Source organism: Colossoma macropomum, unplaced genomic scaffold, assembly GCF_904425465.1.
Source record: "Colossoma macropomum unplaced genomic scaffold, Colossoma_macropomum, whole genome shotgun sequence".
NCBI classification, from domain to species: Eukaryota; Metazoa; Chordata; class Actinopteri; order Characiformes; family Serrasalmidae; genus Colossoma; species Colossoma macropomum.
In genome coordinates this window covers 2,348,193-2,364,844 of record NW_023494784.1, presented here as the reverse complement: position 1 = coordinate 2,364,844, position 16,652 = coordinate 2,348,193, and the positions used below count along the sequence as shown (strand labels likewise).

The window sequence follows — 16,652 nt, the reverse complement described above, 5'->3', positions numbered from 1 at the left end:
CGCAAGCTGGGCCACTTTTCATAACAGTAGTAGAGTTTAACTAGGCCGTGACCCAGGCCACTTTTCACTGCAGGAGTGGAGTTTAACTAGGCCATAATCTGGACTACACTTTTCATAACAGTAATGGAGTTTAACCAGGCTGTGAACTGGGCCACTTTTCATAACATTAGTAAAGTTTAACTAGGCTGCAAGCTGGGCCACTTTTCTTTACAGCAGTGGAGTTTAACTAGGCTGCGAGCTGGGCCACTTTTCTTTACAGTAGTGGAATTTAACTAGGCTGCGAGCTGGGCCACTTTTCTTTACAGTAGTGGAGTTTAACTAGGCTGCGAGCTGGGCCACTTTTCATAACAATAGTGGAGTTTGACTGGGCCGCAAACCGGGAAACTATACAACGCAGTCAGGAGAGTTTTTATCCCTGCCAGCTGGGGATATCTGTGTGTGTTTGCTTCTGATTTGTTGTTATTGTAAAGCATCCTTTCATTTGAGGAAGGTGCTATATAACTTTTTTCTCTCAGATATCTGATCTAGTATAGTCAGTATCAGCCCAATGCAGAGACCATTGCTATCTCTGGTACATAATCTGTTTAAAAGTATCCAGACAGCCTTTCTAATAAATACATTTTTATTTTAAGATGCATCCATTGTTGACACAGGTATTCAATTGTTATTCAATCTTTCTAAAACTATGGGAATATGACAATTTAAAATATAAATGTAAAATTATATCAGCACTATCGAGAACAGAATTTTAGCCTCTTAAATATTCCCATCAGTCAGGCCCTGATATTGAACCCTGTTTACCAAGAATGTAGGAGCCATATCAGTCATGCATAAACCCTAAATGACATTTATATATCTAGCAGTGATTGCATTCAACGTAGAGCCACAACCCGCTGCAGGCAAATCAAGTGTTCTACGACAGAACGACTAGACAACTGAGCAAACAAAGCACTGCGGGTTCATGATCACACAGCCAGTAAGCTGACAGCGTTCAGATGTTTCCACTGAGTGTGATGTTAGTGTCCTGGTGAATCAACCTTTATGACAGAATCAGAAACCTGCCTCCTGTAGCTCCACCTTGCTGGTGTATGGTTGGAGACCTGTGTTGACGCACAGCTTGCACTAGCTATCCTGTAGTCCTTTATCGATGGTCAGTTTCTGACCACAGAGCCACTCTTTTCTGGATATTTTTAGGCAGTAGTCCTCTATCAAAATAGCTGTGACACTGATATGTGTAAAAAAACCCAGCAACACTGCTGTGTTTGATACACCCGTCCCAACACTAATACACTACCATGTCAGGGTCACTGCTGTGCTCAGAACCTTGTTGCCACATTAGGTGGCTTCCCACCAAGATTTTGGCTGGATCGGGTGGTGAAAAAAGTGCTGTGGCGGATGGACGAAATTTGGGCAAGTGGGCCGTTATTTTGAGGGGTTTTTAAAAAGTATGTAAAATTAATCAACACATGCACAGATAGACCCCAAGGTTGGGCTTGACCTTCAGCCCTCTTGGGTGGCGTTTATAATAACTCGTCCATTTCAGCGAGATAGAGCTTGTGGGTCAGCTTGGGTCCTATGAGATTTAGCACTCTTGGTCCACTGCCTGTGGTTCTCCTCAGGAATTCTGAGCTGCCATGTATCACCAGACCCCACAGATGAAACGTTAAGAGCCACATTCCATACTGTGGTTACTTTGACCAAACAACCAATCATGATGTCAACAATGATGGTGCTGATAACTACACCAAGTTTTCATTATTATATATGAGTTTCTATGCGGAGCTCCTAAACAGAGATATACCTATACATTACATACAGTGTAGTGAACTTGACTGACATCTGGGGTTCAAATCCCTGCATAGATGGTAACGTTTCTGGCTGCCCTTAGAAAAACTCTGTTTGGTTTTATCTGAAACATTATTACACTGTCTCACCTTTGATTACAGTGATTGCATTACACAGCAAATTAAATTATATTTATGTTCATGTTGCTTCTTTTTCTTCTTGAGCCCCTGCCCCCCAAAGCACCTGTATATGGGCCTGCTGTGTGCATCAGTGGGTGTGCCTATGGACCTAACATAGCATAACTATCCAGTTCACTCCACATTACTGACTGTACATCGTTCTGTAAGTTGGGAATCTGTTCGTATCTGTTTGGCCAAGCCCAGGGTTTCCCAACATGTGGGCTGTGGACCACGAGTGGGCCGTGACGCACCCTCTAGTGGACCATGGTCCTGTACTCAGAGGGAGGCAGTAGTTCTGGCTGGTAACGTCACCGTAAGTCGTAAGTAGAAAAAATCTAAGAATTAAACGTTTTCACATCAAAACCAATATAAACGTTATTATTGATATACAAATAGAATCGTTGCAGTAGTGGCTAGTTGCACGTCATCAGTCTGAGACAACGCAGCCGCAGGAGCGCGATGCAGACAGCGAACCAGAGACGGAGAAGTTTCTCAGGTCGCTTTGTTTGGTGTGGACTTTCCACTCATATTCAGGTCTGCAGAAAACGTTCCAGCAGAAACCTGCGGGTCTCTGTCCACTTCAAACCGAACCCTGTTCAGTTCATTGCTGATGGAAACGCTCTCTGTCATCAAACGAGGGAATTCATCAACAAAGCTGGCTCCCCTTCTGCTCTAGCAGCACGTCGGCGCCGTACAGTCAGCATAATGACTGTTTTAAACTGACTCTTACAGACTCAGAACGAGCTGCTGTTAAAAACAACAGACATAAAATACTGCATTTGATTTCAACTCATGGATTGCGGAGTGTTTGTTTGGTCGAGCATCAGCGACCTGACTGGTTAAACTCAAATAAACCAGTGACAGAGAAGCTGATATCAGGTAAGATGTCTCATTATTGTTAATTGTGACGACGCTAATCCAAAAGCCCAGTGGGTGGAGTTCGGCTTCAAACGCATCACAAAAACCCTCAAAACTAGAACCATCTCGAGGCCAAACAATGACTCCTTTGGAAAAGCCAGTGCAGCATTTTTTATGAAAACTTGATGGACTGCAGCTCCAAATCACATCTACCTCGTACATTTCTATTCATTTTTTTCTTTTTTCCCACCTTTATGACATCCCATAATACCATGGGGTATTTTTACACGTTTCATGCTTTTTTTAACATACCTGCAAATTTTGCAAACCTACTGACAACCAGAATGACCAATCTGATCTTTTTGAGGGGCTAATTTTCAGGTTTTCAGTGTCAGCATTTAAAATAAATAAATAAATAAATAAATAAATACATAAAGTTGTATTTTAACCCTTTAATGTCCTCACCAAGAAAAAAGCAATGGAATTTCTTTTTTGTATTTTTTATTTGTTTGGGGCAATAATAAAAACAAATCGTGTTTTTCTTTTTTTTTTTTTTGGACCCTACAGTTCATGTCTACCAATCGGTTGAGACGGCACTTTGTGGCGTATACAGTGACTCAAAATGTGCTCCACCAAATGGTTGAGCAGAACATTAAAGAGTTAAAAAAGCTGATTTTAGTTTTCCTGTGGGTCGCTATGCATTGTATTTATACACAGGTGGGCCTTGGGGTGGAGAGGGTTGAGAACCCCTGGCCTAGACTGTACAGGTACGCAATTTTTTCAATTGTGTTTAGAAATAGTTCTGCTATAGTCATTATTTATTTCTATTTATTTGCCTCTCTGACTGCAGGAGATCACAATGCTTTACAAAACAGAATGAGTGTCCTTTATTATTTTACTGATTTTTTCTGGAATTTCTCTGTCCATTTGTTTCTCAGACGATCTTTAACAGGGATACTAAGACTTAAATGAAAATCTTTCATAGCATGATAAACGTTTGTTTACAAGACTGACAGTGCAGAGAAAGATAGATAAGGCAACACCTCAGCGGTTACCATAAACCGATCAGGCATAACATTATGACCACCTCCTTGTTTCTACGCTCATTGTCCATTTTATCAGCTCCACTTACTATATAGGTGCACTTTGTAGTTCTACAGTTACAGACTGTAGTCCATCTGTTTCTCTGATACTTTATCAGCCCCCTTTTACCCTGTTCTTCAGTGGTCAGGACCCCCATGGACCCCCACAGAGCAGGTACTAATTGGGTGGTGGGTCATTCTCAGCACTGCAGCAACACTGACGTGGTGGTGTGTGTTGCGCTGGTCTGAGTGGATCAGACACAGCAGTGCTGCTGGAGTTTTTAAACACCTCAGTGTCACTGCTGGACTGAGAATAGTCCACCAACCAAAAATATCCAGCCAACAGTGTCCTGTGGGCAGCGTCCTGTGACCACTGATGAAGGACTAGAGGATGACCAACACAAACTGTGCAGCAGCAGATGAGCTATCATCTCTGACTTTACATCTACAAGGTGGACCGACAAGATAGGAGTGTCTAATAGAGTGGACAGTGAGTGGACACAGTGTTTAAAAACTCCAGCTGCACTGCTGTGTCTGATCCACTCGTACCAGCACAACACACACTAACACACCACCACCACGTCAGTGTTACTGCAGTGCTGAGAATGACCCACCACCCAATTAGTACCTGCTCTGTGGGGGTCCATGGGGGTCCTGACCACTGAAGAACAGGGTAAAAGGGGGCTAACAAAGTCTGCAGAGAAACAGATGGACTACAGCATGGAGTGATGGATCAGGAGACATCAGAGGAGAATTTGACCACAAACATTCAGCTAAAAGACGTGCATGGCCTCCTGACTTAAACACCACTGAAAATTTATAGAGGACTCTTAAATTGCGAGTTCATCAGAAGGACTCTCGTAACCTCGCCAAGAGAAATGGACCAAAACTGAACCACAATGTTGCAAAAGCGAATGAATTCTTACCGTAAACATCTTAAAGCTGCCAATAATGGCTTTGCAACAAAGTACTAATGTCACTAAGTAGTTCTGAATAGTTCAATTTCATCTAAACACCTTTTTCATCTCTTTATACTAATGAATACACTTTTTTGTGGATATCTGCTCAGGAAGTTTATTAAATAACAATAGCAAAAGTGTCTGAAAGCTTGTTTCCTACATTATGTGGCCAAAAGTATGTGGACACACCTTCTAAATACTAAGTTCAGGTGTTTCAGCCACGCCCATTGCTAACAGCTGTATAAAATCAAGCACATAGCCTTGCAGTCTCAATAGACAAACGCTGGCAGTAGAATGGCTCGTACTGATGAGCTCAGTGACTTTAAACAGGGGAGGAGGGATGATGGGCTGGGGCTGTTTTTCAGGGTTTGGGCCCCTTAGTGAGTGAAGGGTGATGTTAATGGACAGCTCACAAAGACATTTTACACAATTATACGTTTCCAACTTTGTGGCAACAATTTAGGGAAGAGCCTTTCCTGTTCCAGCATGATTGAGCACCTGTCTGTCTTTCTATCTATCTATCTATCTATCTATCTATCTATCTATCTATTTGTCTAAGGACATGAATTGAAAGGTTTGGTGTGGAAGAAATTCAGTGCCTGACCTCATAAATGCTCTTTTGACAGAATAGGCCCAAATTCCCAGCCACACTCCAAAATCTTGTAGAAAGACTTTCTCAGAAGAGTGGAGGCTGTTAGAGCCACAAAGGAGAGCCAATTCCAAATGAATGCCCATCGTTTGAGAATGGGACGTCCAACAAGCTCATAAAGGTGTGACGGTCAGGTGTCCACATACTTTTGGCCATTTAACGTATAAGGTAGGTTCCTGCTATGCCTTACTTAGCGTAATGCTAATGTAAATAACGTAAGCAAATACAAAAATACCACCCCACCAATGTCACATCCTCAAACCACGCCAGCATCCAGAGTGACTCGTCCCTCTGTGACTCACAGGGTACAGCATGACTAAGCCCAGCGCTCGTAAACACAGCGGAAGACGCTGGGCTGCTTTCTGCAAGGCCACCTTCACAAAAACTAGCCCTCAGCCCACAGACCGCATTTTAAAAAGCGAGGAGTCATCTGAGAATGCTGGCCCGATGCTGAACCGAAATCCATAAACATGCAGTCGTCTTGCCTGTGCCACTACAGCGCAGGCTATGTTTAGAGCGTGATTCATTGCGCGGTGTCGCTCCGGGACGTGCGCTGCATTCCCATGAATTAAAAAAAACAAACCACGAGAGAATCCCGTCTGCACGGACGCAGATAAATCCTGCCGCCCCTCCGGGGAAACTAATTGTGCCTCCTTTGTCTGCGGTAAATATAAATGCACGCTAAATGGGAAAAACGCTAATGGGATCATGACAACATCCCTGTATTTCACCGGGAATAATGGCATAATATCCAGCCCTGAACGAACCCATTGTCTCCACCGTCCCGTTCACGCTGCCTCTCGCGCCCTGGCCGCTAATGAAACGTTCGCGTTCACCTGGCAGAAAAACACGGAAGCGCAGAGACAAAGGACGAGGGGAAAATGAAATGCTGGTTTTTTTCGCAGAGAAGAAAAGGATGATATAAAAAAAACAACAGCCTGAAAATTTCTTCCTGTTTCTTGTCAGAAGAAGATCCTGCTGAACTGCTTAACCAGAACAGACGTCTGGAATGTGTATGTATCACAATCAGGGCTGTTTATTTTTACAAATATATGGTAATTTATTAAAGGTTCCTGAAGATTATGGCCTTCAGTACCAAACACGGCTCTTCTGCTTCACCATAAACCAAACCAGAAGACGCTTTGGGAAAGCAGAGCACATCATTTCACATTTTATGAGTAATTATCTATTTTTATTTTTTCTGGGCTACATTTCCTTGTTATACCTATTAGGTCATTACTTTATTATTTATTTTTAATTGTTACTATTAAGCTCATCATTGATTTTTATACCATTTTATTTTTCTCTGCTATTGTTTACTATTTGGGCGGCACGGTGGTGCAGTGGGTAGCGCTGTTGCCTCACAGTGAGAATGGCCTGCCTTCCGCCCAATGACAGCTGGGATAGGCTCCAGCACCCCACTGCGACCCAGAAGGATAAGCGGTTTAGATGATGTATGTATTTACTATTTTTTCTTGTAACCCATACTGAGCTGCATTCTAATGTAAGAGAGGTGCTATATAAATATAGTTTATTATTATTTATTATTATGTAATCCCTTCACCGTTTAAAATTAAACATTTTTCCTAATGTAATGCTGGGTTTACATGTTAGCGCTGAAAAACCATCATTCATAGCCACGTTTAGCGCAGTGACAGCATTACTGGTGAAAAGAGATCATCAGAGGAGACCTTTAGCCACGGAAGTCGGGAGAGGCCATGAGCTGTTCCTATAATTTTCTGGGATGTTATCTTGGGATAACAAGTGAATTATCTTGTGATTTCAGAATAACAATTTTGTTATCTCAAGGTAACAAAATATTTAACTCGTTATTTCAAGATAACAACCTTGTTATCTCAAGATAACAAGATATTTAACTCGTTATTTCAAGATAACAACTTTGTTATCTCAAGATAACAAGATATTTAACTCGTTATTTCAAGATAACAACTTTGTTATCTCAAGATAACAAGATATTTAACTCGTTATTTCAAGATAACTTTGTTATCTCAAGATAACAAGATATTTAACTCGTTATTTTAAGGTAACAACTTTGTTATCTCAACATAAGATATTTAACTCGTTATTTCAAGGTAACAACTTTGTTATCTCAAGATAACAAGATATTTAACTCGTTATTTCAAGGTAACAACTTTGTTATCTCAAGATAACAAGATATTTAACTCGTTATTTTAAGGTAACAACTTTGTTATCTCAACATAAGATATTTAACTTGTTATTTCAAGATAACTTTGTTATCTCAAGATAACAAGATATTTAACTTGTTATTTCAAGGTAACAACTTTGTTATCTCAAGATAACAAGATATTTAACTCGTTATCTTGTAATGTTATGCCTGACCGGTGTAAACTTGTGAATTCTGCCAAACCAGAAGTCAAGCCTCTTTCAGAATAGTCCGTTTAAAAAGCTAACGTTGCTAACAGCAGAAGAAAGTGAACAGCCACTGATTAGCATTTTTAGCATTACGGCGTCACAATAACAAGTGACAATAGGCCTCCGTTTCTTGTTAGACATGCATGTTTGCCTTTCCTTTTCCAAAAAACAGTGAGGAACTAAATGCGAAGGACTAAAACTGAGGGAAAAGTCCTCAGAAATACTGCAGGTTCTTCTATTCACAACACAATCTTCCCTGTTTTCGATGCTAATGAAAGCTCTCCGTCCTGCGGTTTGTATCTACTGCCTGTGATTCTCTGAACAGCAGATTGTTGCTGTACTGCGGAGGTTACTGGAGATTTCGAAGACAATTGCTTGAGAGATTTGCTTCACAGCTTTGGTAATTTTTCGACCCTAAACTGGGGCTGTTCTGCTGGGCTAAGCTGCTCACTGATTGTCAAGCTTCTCTGAGGTGTTTCGTTTTGTTGATTTAGCTATGCTAACGCTGTGCAGCGCTTCTCATCGGAATTCCTTTCTTGCAGCTTCTGAATTGCTTTCGTCTCTTTCACAGAAGTCTCGGAAGGTGGTTTGAGCTTTCCTACTCCATCAGGAGAAGCTGGGTCATTCTGCAGAAACCATTTCTGTGTCCCTAATGTTTACAGATATATTACTCTTAAAAACACGTCAGGGTTACAATTTATTTATAGAAAATAAAGCAATAAGTTATTTTAACAATTACACCTTCAGATTCTATCAGTCATACATCAATTCTATATCAATCATATAGAACTCCAAGCACCACAGAAGAGCTCGTCCTCACAGTCATGTGTGAAGGCTGAGGCCATATTTTGAAGAAAAAAACACATTTTTCTGCAATTTTAACTGTAATAATCTATACACGACTATGGAATATATAAATTACATGACATAAAGAAAACAAATACCAAATAAATATTATAAAATATATAATAAAAGCTGTGGTGCCCAGGAGTCGTGTCACTGGTGTTACCGCACAACAAAAAATCTCTTATTTTGAAATAAAAGTCACACTGATGACATCACTCGACTTCCTTTTACCTGTTTTCTGAGGATCTATGAAGAAAAGCTCATGGTGAGTCCACTGTGTCTTTCAGTTATCAGAGATTTTCTCATTTAGCTCATGATTTTATATGAAGCTTTTAGCTGAAGTCACTGGTGTGACCGACTTTATTCTGAGGTAACTGTGAAAAAATAGAATACAAATGGATTAAATTCCATATTTTAGTGGATATTCCATGATTGACAACATGTGGTTTGATGCTCTGTAGCAGTTATTCTGTAAAATGCATTTTTCATTAAAAATATCTCTGGTGTTCCTTTATTATGTGTAACACCGATGAGGATCGGTAAAACCAGTGACTCCTATGGACAGATAGAAAAGTGGGCATTTCTGTAGAATGACCCAGCTACGGTCGTCGACATTTACTTTATTAATAAATTAATAAAATGTTCTTCATGTCTGCCACATCTCTTGAGTATAAAGCCTCAATTCTGATGCTGTCGCATCGTTTTGCTTTATTTATTCAGTCCTCCAAAGGCTTTCTGTTCAGCTTACACTGCAAAAAATGATGTCTTGGCATCTTATATCTAGTCAATATACCTAATGTTTCTCATTATGAAACTGCTGTAAGAAGATTACAAGATTATTCAACTCATTTCTAGACACTTTAACTGCATTTTATCTATTCCACTGGTGGATCACTTTTCTTATTTCAAGAAATGAAGCAAAATTAGAGCAGTAATTCAGAGGGCCTTCACTGTGGAGCACATTCAGAACTAATCATTTGAGTCAATTACACAGAATTACAACTTCATTAGAAGCTCTTGCTTTCCCAGATAACAGGGCTGAACGTTTTGGGGAAAATATCTAATCGCGATTTTTCTGACCAACATTGTGATTTAAATGCAGTCATTTCCAGGCCTGTTATTTGTGGCCAAGAGTCAGACTACCAGTTCATTGTGATGGTTGTGATGTCACATGTACAGAACATGGGTGTTTCGCAGCTTCTGATTGGTCTAACTCATTCACAGGCAGTTCATAATCTTTGTGCTATTAGTTTTCCATTTTAAACTTGTTAAGAAACATTGTTGACGATGTATTATATAATAAAAATCGCAGCTCTTGTGATTTGAACTTTGCACTCTTTCAAACTGCAATTTCGATTTAAAATGATTCATCTTTCAGCCCTAACTAAATGTTACAAGCAATGTGTGTTGCGCTGGTCTGAGTGGATCAGACTGGACTGGTCTGGACTGAGAATGGTCCACCAACCAAAAATATCCAGCCAAAAATAACAGTGTCCTGTGACCACTGATGAAGGACTAGAGGATGACCAACACAAACTGTGCAGCAGCAGATGAGCTATTGTCTCTGACTTTACATCTACAAGGTGGACCGACAAGGTAGGAGTGTCTAATAGAGTGGACAGTGAGTGGACAGTGTTTAAAAACTCCAGCAGCACTGCTGTGTCTGATCCACTCGTACCAGCGCAACACACACCAACACACCACCACCACGTCAGTGTTACTGCAGTGCTGAGAATAATCCACCACCCAAATAGTACCTGCTCTGTGAGGGTCCATGGGGGTCCTGACCACTGAAGAACAGGGTAAAAGGGGGCTAACAAAGTATCAGAGAAACAGATGGACTACAGTCTGTAACTGTAGAACTACAAAGCGCACCTATATAGTAAGTGGAGCTGATAAAATGGACAATGAGCGTAGAAACAAGGAGGTGGTCATAATGTTATGCCTGACCAGTGTATCATATCATAATGTTCCATTTTGGTTGTGGGAATGTTGATTTGGAACGTTCTCAGAATGTTCAAAATGTCCAATGTTAGAACGTTATCCAGAACATTAGCTCTACTTCTTTGAAATGACAATTTAACTTTCTACAACATTTTAAACAATTTTCCACCACTTTAACGTTTAACGCAATTAGCTGGCTTTTTCAAGCCAACTTCCGTTCGTTCGTTTACGAACTTTCCCTTTCTAGTTTTGTTTGTTCTTGTAGCTGAATGTGTTTGGGGATACTTGGATTGTGAGAGTTTAGTCTTAAAAGTCTTAAAGTTCAGTCTTAGAAGCTGGTTTAGCACTAAAGGGTCTACAGCAAGTCTCCGGAAACGAATGGAAGCTGTAATACGGGTAAAAAAGTCGATACATTAAATACTAAATTCAAAATTTACTGTATTACTGATCATTTTCCATTTTGTAATTAATGGCTGTTTTAACTGGAAATTAAATGACTGACTTTTGCACAGTACTGTAGCTCCATCACTTAGATGCACAATTACAGACTGTAGTCCACCTGTTTCTGCACAATTTATCAAACCACCCCTCCACCAAATTCGTCATCGGTCAGTTTCTGTAACGGTTGAGGTGAGGAGGCGGGATGCAAATGCGAGTTGCTTTTATTCAAATTAAAGTTAGAGTCCAGAAACTGAGTAGAAGTTTGAAAAACAGTCCATGACGAAAACAAAGTCAAACTACAAGATGTACAAAACCAAGAGCCAAGGAAACACCAACAGAGCAACATCCACAATGCAAGACAAAGACTGAACAAACACAGGGGTATAAATACACAGAGGGGAAATGAGACACACCTGGGACTAATGAGGGGCGGAGCTACAGGCAGGTGGAACAGATAACAAGGGGCAGGACCAGGGAGGAGACACAGAACAACAACAAAAAGCACATGTCACAAGAAAAAGACACATGGCTACCATAGAGGGGGCGAAAGACACACTGAGAGGGACAAAGGGAGAATCCGTGACAGTTTCTGACCACAGGATTGCTGATACGGTTTGAGTGGTGGTCCATACTCAGCATACTGCTAGATTGAGAGTGGCCCACGCAGAAATATCCAGCAAGACCATATTTATATTGTTGTAATATACCTGACACATACCTGACTGACCGACGGATACAAGAGGATAAAAAGCAACAGAGAGGATTTATGTGACGTTAATTATGATATTTAATGCTGGAGTGACCAGCAGCCCAGTGATTGGCACTGAAGGGACGTTTGCTGGCCACCGGCATCAGAATATACACCAACAAATTCAGAGTGTCAGTGGATTCTGGGTAAACTGATGATTTAAAGTCTGCTTATCGTTTACGCCTCCTCTATGCCGGAGCCTTCCTTTCTCTGGGTATAATTACATTATGGGCTCATATAAAAAGAAGTAAACGCTGCTCTCTGAGTCTAATGATTGATCCATCATCGAGGACGTTGGCACATCTCATTCTGCTGCATTTAGGCACATAGAATTATAAACGGTTGGTTCAAATAACATACAGCTGCTAATCTAGAGCTGTTATATTTCAGCCTCAATGGAACCACAGGCCCAGTCAAAAGTTTGGAACCACCTGATTATGTTTTTCATAATGTTTATAGATATAAAGCATATATACAGCTATTTATAGATATGACTACATGACTGGGCAAAACAAGCTTTATCAGAATGTGATTATTGCTTTTATTGTGTGAATAAATATAAAAGCCTGTGATTTATACATTTACAATTTTCATCTAGTGAGAGCAACAGCAGCTGCACGTTCCAACCAAAGACTATATAAATCATGTATATCATATATGGACTGGACCATTCTACCAAGTTAGGTCTAACTGTACACATTGTGATATGTTAGTGTGTGTTGTGCTGGTACGAGTGGATCAGACACAGCAGTGCTGCTGGAGTTTTTAAACACCTCAGTGTCGCTGCTGGACTGAGAATAGTCCACCAACCAAAAATATCCAGCCAACAGCGTCCTGTGGGCAGCGTCCTGTGACCACTGATGAAGGACTAGAGGATGACCAACACAAACTGTGCAGCAGCAGATGAGCTATCGTCTCTGACTTTACATCTACAAGGTGGACTGACAAGGTAGGAGTGTCTAATAGAGTGGACAGTGAGTGGACACAGTGTTTAAAAACTCCAGCAGCACTGCTGTGTCTGATCCACTCGTACCAGCACAACACACACTAATACACCACCACCACGTCAGTGTTACTGCAGTGCTGAGAATGATCCACCACCCAAATAGTACCTGCTCTGTGAGGGTCCATGGGGGTCCTGACCATTGAAAAACAGGGTAACAAAGTATGCAGAGAAACAGATGGACTACAGTCTGTAACTGTAGAACTACACAGTGCTCCTATATGGTCAGTGGAGCTGATAAAATGGACAATGAGCGTAGATACAGGGAGGTGGACTGAAATGGCCGGTCAGTGTATATGGTTACATGTAATAATTCTATATTACTGCCTTGTCAAAACTTCATGATGAATGCAATGACAGAAGTTGTCCAAAATGACTTAATAAGACTAGAATGAGAATTTTTCCCATTAACCTCAATTTATAGACAAGGATATGAGTTTTTGTTGAGACGTAGAGTTTAATGACTTTCTAAAATGCAGAAATAGTAAAACAAGGAAAAAACTCTTCAGTAAGTAGATGTTTCTAAACTTTTGACTGCTACTGTACCTCACTGTCCTTCTGTAAAACGTCCACAAGAACGTAATCTACTCATTTCTTTCTCATGATGTTTAATTACAGCTCTACATTGTTATAAACAGCGTTATATAAATCACTGCTCTTCGTGGGTGTAGATCACCCAAAAGAAGTCAAGTGTCCAACTTCAACAGCTTTGTGTGCTCATAATTTGACAAAGTACAGCCCTGTAATTTGACTACTTACCCTTGACTCATCCTTTTTCCTCCACTCTCGCAATTGGACCCACAGTCCTTCAACAAGCTGACATGTTGCTATTACCATTGTTATTTTCTCTTTCTAATCCAGCGCAGAAACTTTCATTAAAGGTCATCGTCAATCGTTAAAAGATCATTAAACATCCATTTGCGAGACGTTAAATGAGAGTCTCTGACGTTTGTTCGTTGTCGTCTGTCCTGATGTCCCTTGAAATGGAGCCAAAGTTCTTCACAAAGTTTCTAAATATGCTGCATGTATTGTGCATTATGGTGCCCACGGGTGCACTGACCAGATGGCAGAGGGTGATTACACTGGCTCAGATAATCACACAAAAAACCGGCCTAGTATTCCTACGTCTAGCATGTGATTTAGTGGAACCTTGAGCTATGGAGCAACAAACAACTGACAATAATAACTAATCATTTTGGAGGTGTTAAAGGAGGCATAACAACAAACTACATAGTGGGTTTAACTACAGAACAGTCCAAATGTAGGTAGTCAAATCACTTTGTACAGCGCTACAGTTGTCATTTCACACCATACACCAATCAGCCATAACATTCTGACCACCTCCTTGTTTCTACGCTCATTGTCCATTTTATCAGCTCCACTTACTATATAGGTGCACTTTGTAGTTCTACAGTTACAGACTGTAGTCCATCTGTTTCTCTGATACTTTGTTAGCCCCCTTTTACCCTGTTCTTCAGTGGCCAGGACCCCCATGGACCCTCACAGAGCAGGTACTATTTGGGTGGTGGATCATTCTCAGCACTGCAGTAACACTGACGTGGTGGTGGTGTATTAGTGTGTGTTGTGCTGGTACGAGTGGATCAGACACAGCAGTGCTGCTGGAGTTTTTAAACACCTCAGTGTCGCTGCTGGACTGAGAATAGTCCACCAACCAAAAATATCCAGCCAACAGCGTCCTGTGGGCAGCGTCCTGTGACCACTGATGAAGGACTAGAGGATGACCAACACAAACTGTGCAGCAGCAGATGAGCTATCGTCTCTGACTTTACATCTACAAGGTGGACTGACAAGGTAGGAGTGTCTAATAGAGTGGACAGTGAGTGGACACAGTGTTTAAAAACTCCAGCAGCACTGCTGTGTCTGATCCACTCGTACCAGCACAACACACACTAATACACCACCACCACGTCAGTGTTACTGCAGTGCTGAGAATGATCCACCACCCAAATAGTACCTGCTCTGTGAGGGTCCATGGGGGTCCTGGCCACTGAAGAACAGGGTAAAAGGGGGCTAACAAAGTATCAGAGAAACAGATGGACTACAGTCTGTAACTGTAGAACTACAAAGTGCACCTATACAGTAAGTGGAGCTGATAAAATGGACAATGAGCGTAGAAACAAGGAGGTGGTCAGAATGTTATGGCTGATCTGTGTATTTCTTTTATTTATTTACTTATTTTTACCCAGTTCTCTGGCCAGTTTAGTCATGTCCAGTCCTACCTCTTAACTAGGTCTCCTCCAGTCACATAATGCTGCCAGGTTGGGAGGGCGAAGGTTCCTCCAAGACACGAGAAGCACCACCATCTTTTCAAACTGTAGCTAACGCAACGTCATTGGAGCTCAACACACCTCAAAGAGAACGCTAATTCTGTTCCAAACTCCAGTTGGGACAGTCGGAAAAATGTAAATAAATGCAGATAGTCGTGATCTGCAAATCCTTTTTGACCCAAATTCAACTGACAAGATCTTTAACGTTTCAACTAAAGAACTTCACTGTTTTTTGTCTTTCGCTGCTGTCAGAACAAAAATCTCCATTTTTGTTGTTTTTCAGTTTTTGACATAATCTGAAAATGCCTGTTTACATTGTGTGTAAATTTCACGATGAATGGACCAAAGGAAATGTCCCAGAATGACTTGGAAAAAAAGTCTGGACTGAACTGACCAACTGATTAAACAAGTGGAATCAGCTGAGCTCCTGCTTGTTTGGAATGAAAACCTGCAGCCTCACCAGCCACCTGTGGATAAGGCTGGACACCCCTGAATTAAGTGATGTTAATGTGGATGCGCAAACATCATCATAACAAATAATCAACAACTAACTCGTTCATGAAATTTAATCAAGATTCGTTGCCAGAGATCTTTTACACTGTGAGAAATAAAGGTTCTGTTCAGGTACATTTTTCCTTCATCAAGGTACAAACAGTGTAAATGTTCCCTCAAAGCTCCAACAGTGGTTTTAAGGTCTGATTGTGAACCTTAAATAAGTTTTTCCAGGTGAAAAGTTCGTATTTGTACCTTTTCATAACCGAATGTTTTAAACAGAACAGTAAAATAAAAGCCTGGAGACGAGACGGGGTGTGTGGAGTCAGTACAGCTTAGAACATATCATTTCAGTGGATTATGGTTCAGTTATGTTCCCTGACTAAAGGTACTGAGATGAGGGAACCATCCCAGTGACAAGTGACGGGTTTCATACCTTTATTTCTGAAAGTGTATATGTTATCAATAACGTTGATTAGGGGTGGATTTAGCGATTCCAGGGCTGTAAGGCAGAAATCGGGCCCTCTGAATGCAGTTTTTCATGAAGTGAAATTATCTCACTATATAAGTAGATAATTTTACTTGTTTTATGAAGAAATGCTTGAAACGAGCAAAAGTATCTGCCAATACAGTGAAATCATTTGGTAAAGAGTACAAGAAGTAACGAGTAGAAAGAAGTGGTAAGTAATGTGATCCCATTACAGTTTGAGAGAAGTACTTAGTAACTTGGATTACATTTTTTTAGTAACTGCTTCAACAGTGGATCTGTCTATACTATCATTAACACTAGCACTTTACAGGGTCTGCTGAGCCTGTACTGCACTCTGTTCTGTTAGCTTAGAGAGTGTAGCAACAAACTTTCTGCCTTCTTCCCTCATTTTTGTGTTTCTCTGCTACACTTGAACAACTTCATTTGATTTTTCCTCTCAGCTTGCAGAAAATCACACTGAAGAACCTCCTCTCCATAATGTAGATCAGGGGTTC

General features: G+C 40.8%; 1 protein-coding gene across 7 annotated transcripts in view; it reads right to left on the bottom strand.

Moving 5' to 3' along the window:
- Positions 1 to 16,652, bottom strand: part of nlgn4xb (neuroligin 4 X-linked b) — a 32,697-nt gene that overhangs the window by 13,521 nt on the left and 2,524 nt on the right. The window contains exons 2-3 of one of the 7 annotated variants that reach the window (XM_036573003.1): positions 15,233 to 15,247; positions 3,538 to 3,576 (exon numbers count right to left, since the gene is read on the bottom strand). The exons of 2 other annotated variants lie outside the window; for them this stretch is intronic. In XM_036573003.1, the coding sequence (XP_036428896.1) occupies positions 3,538 to 3,576; positions 15,233 to 15,247 (54 nt within the window). Of the gene's footprint in view, positions 1 to 2,211; positions 2,219 to 3,537; positions 3,577 to 3,923; positions 3,950 to 4,671; positions 4,699 to 8,508; positions 8,556 to 12,066; positions 12,086 to 15,232; positions 15,248 to 16,652 lie in introns of all 7 variants that reach the window. 4 more of the 7 variants (XM_036573037.1, XM_036573045.1, XM_036573019.1 and 1 more) reach the window with 4 other exon arrangements.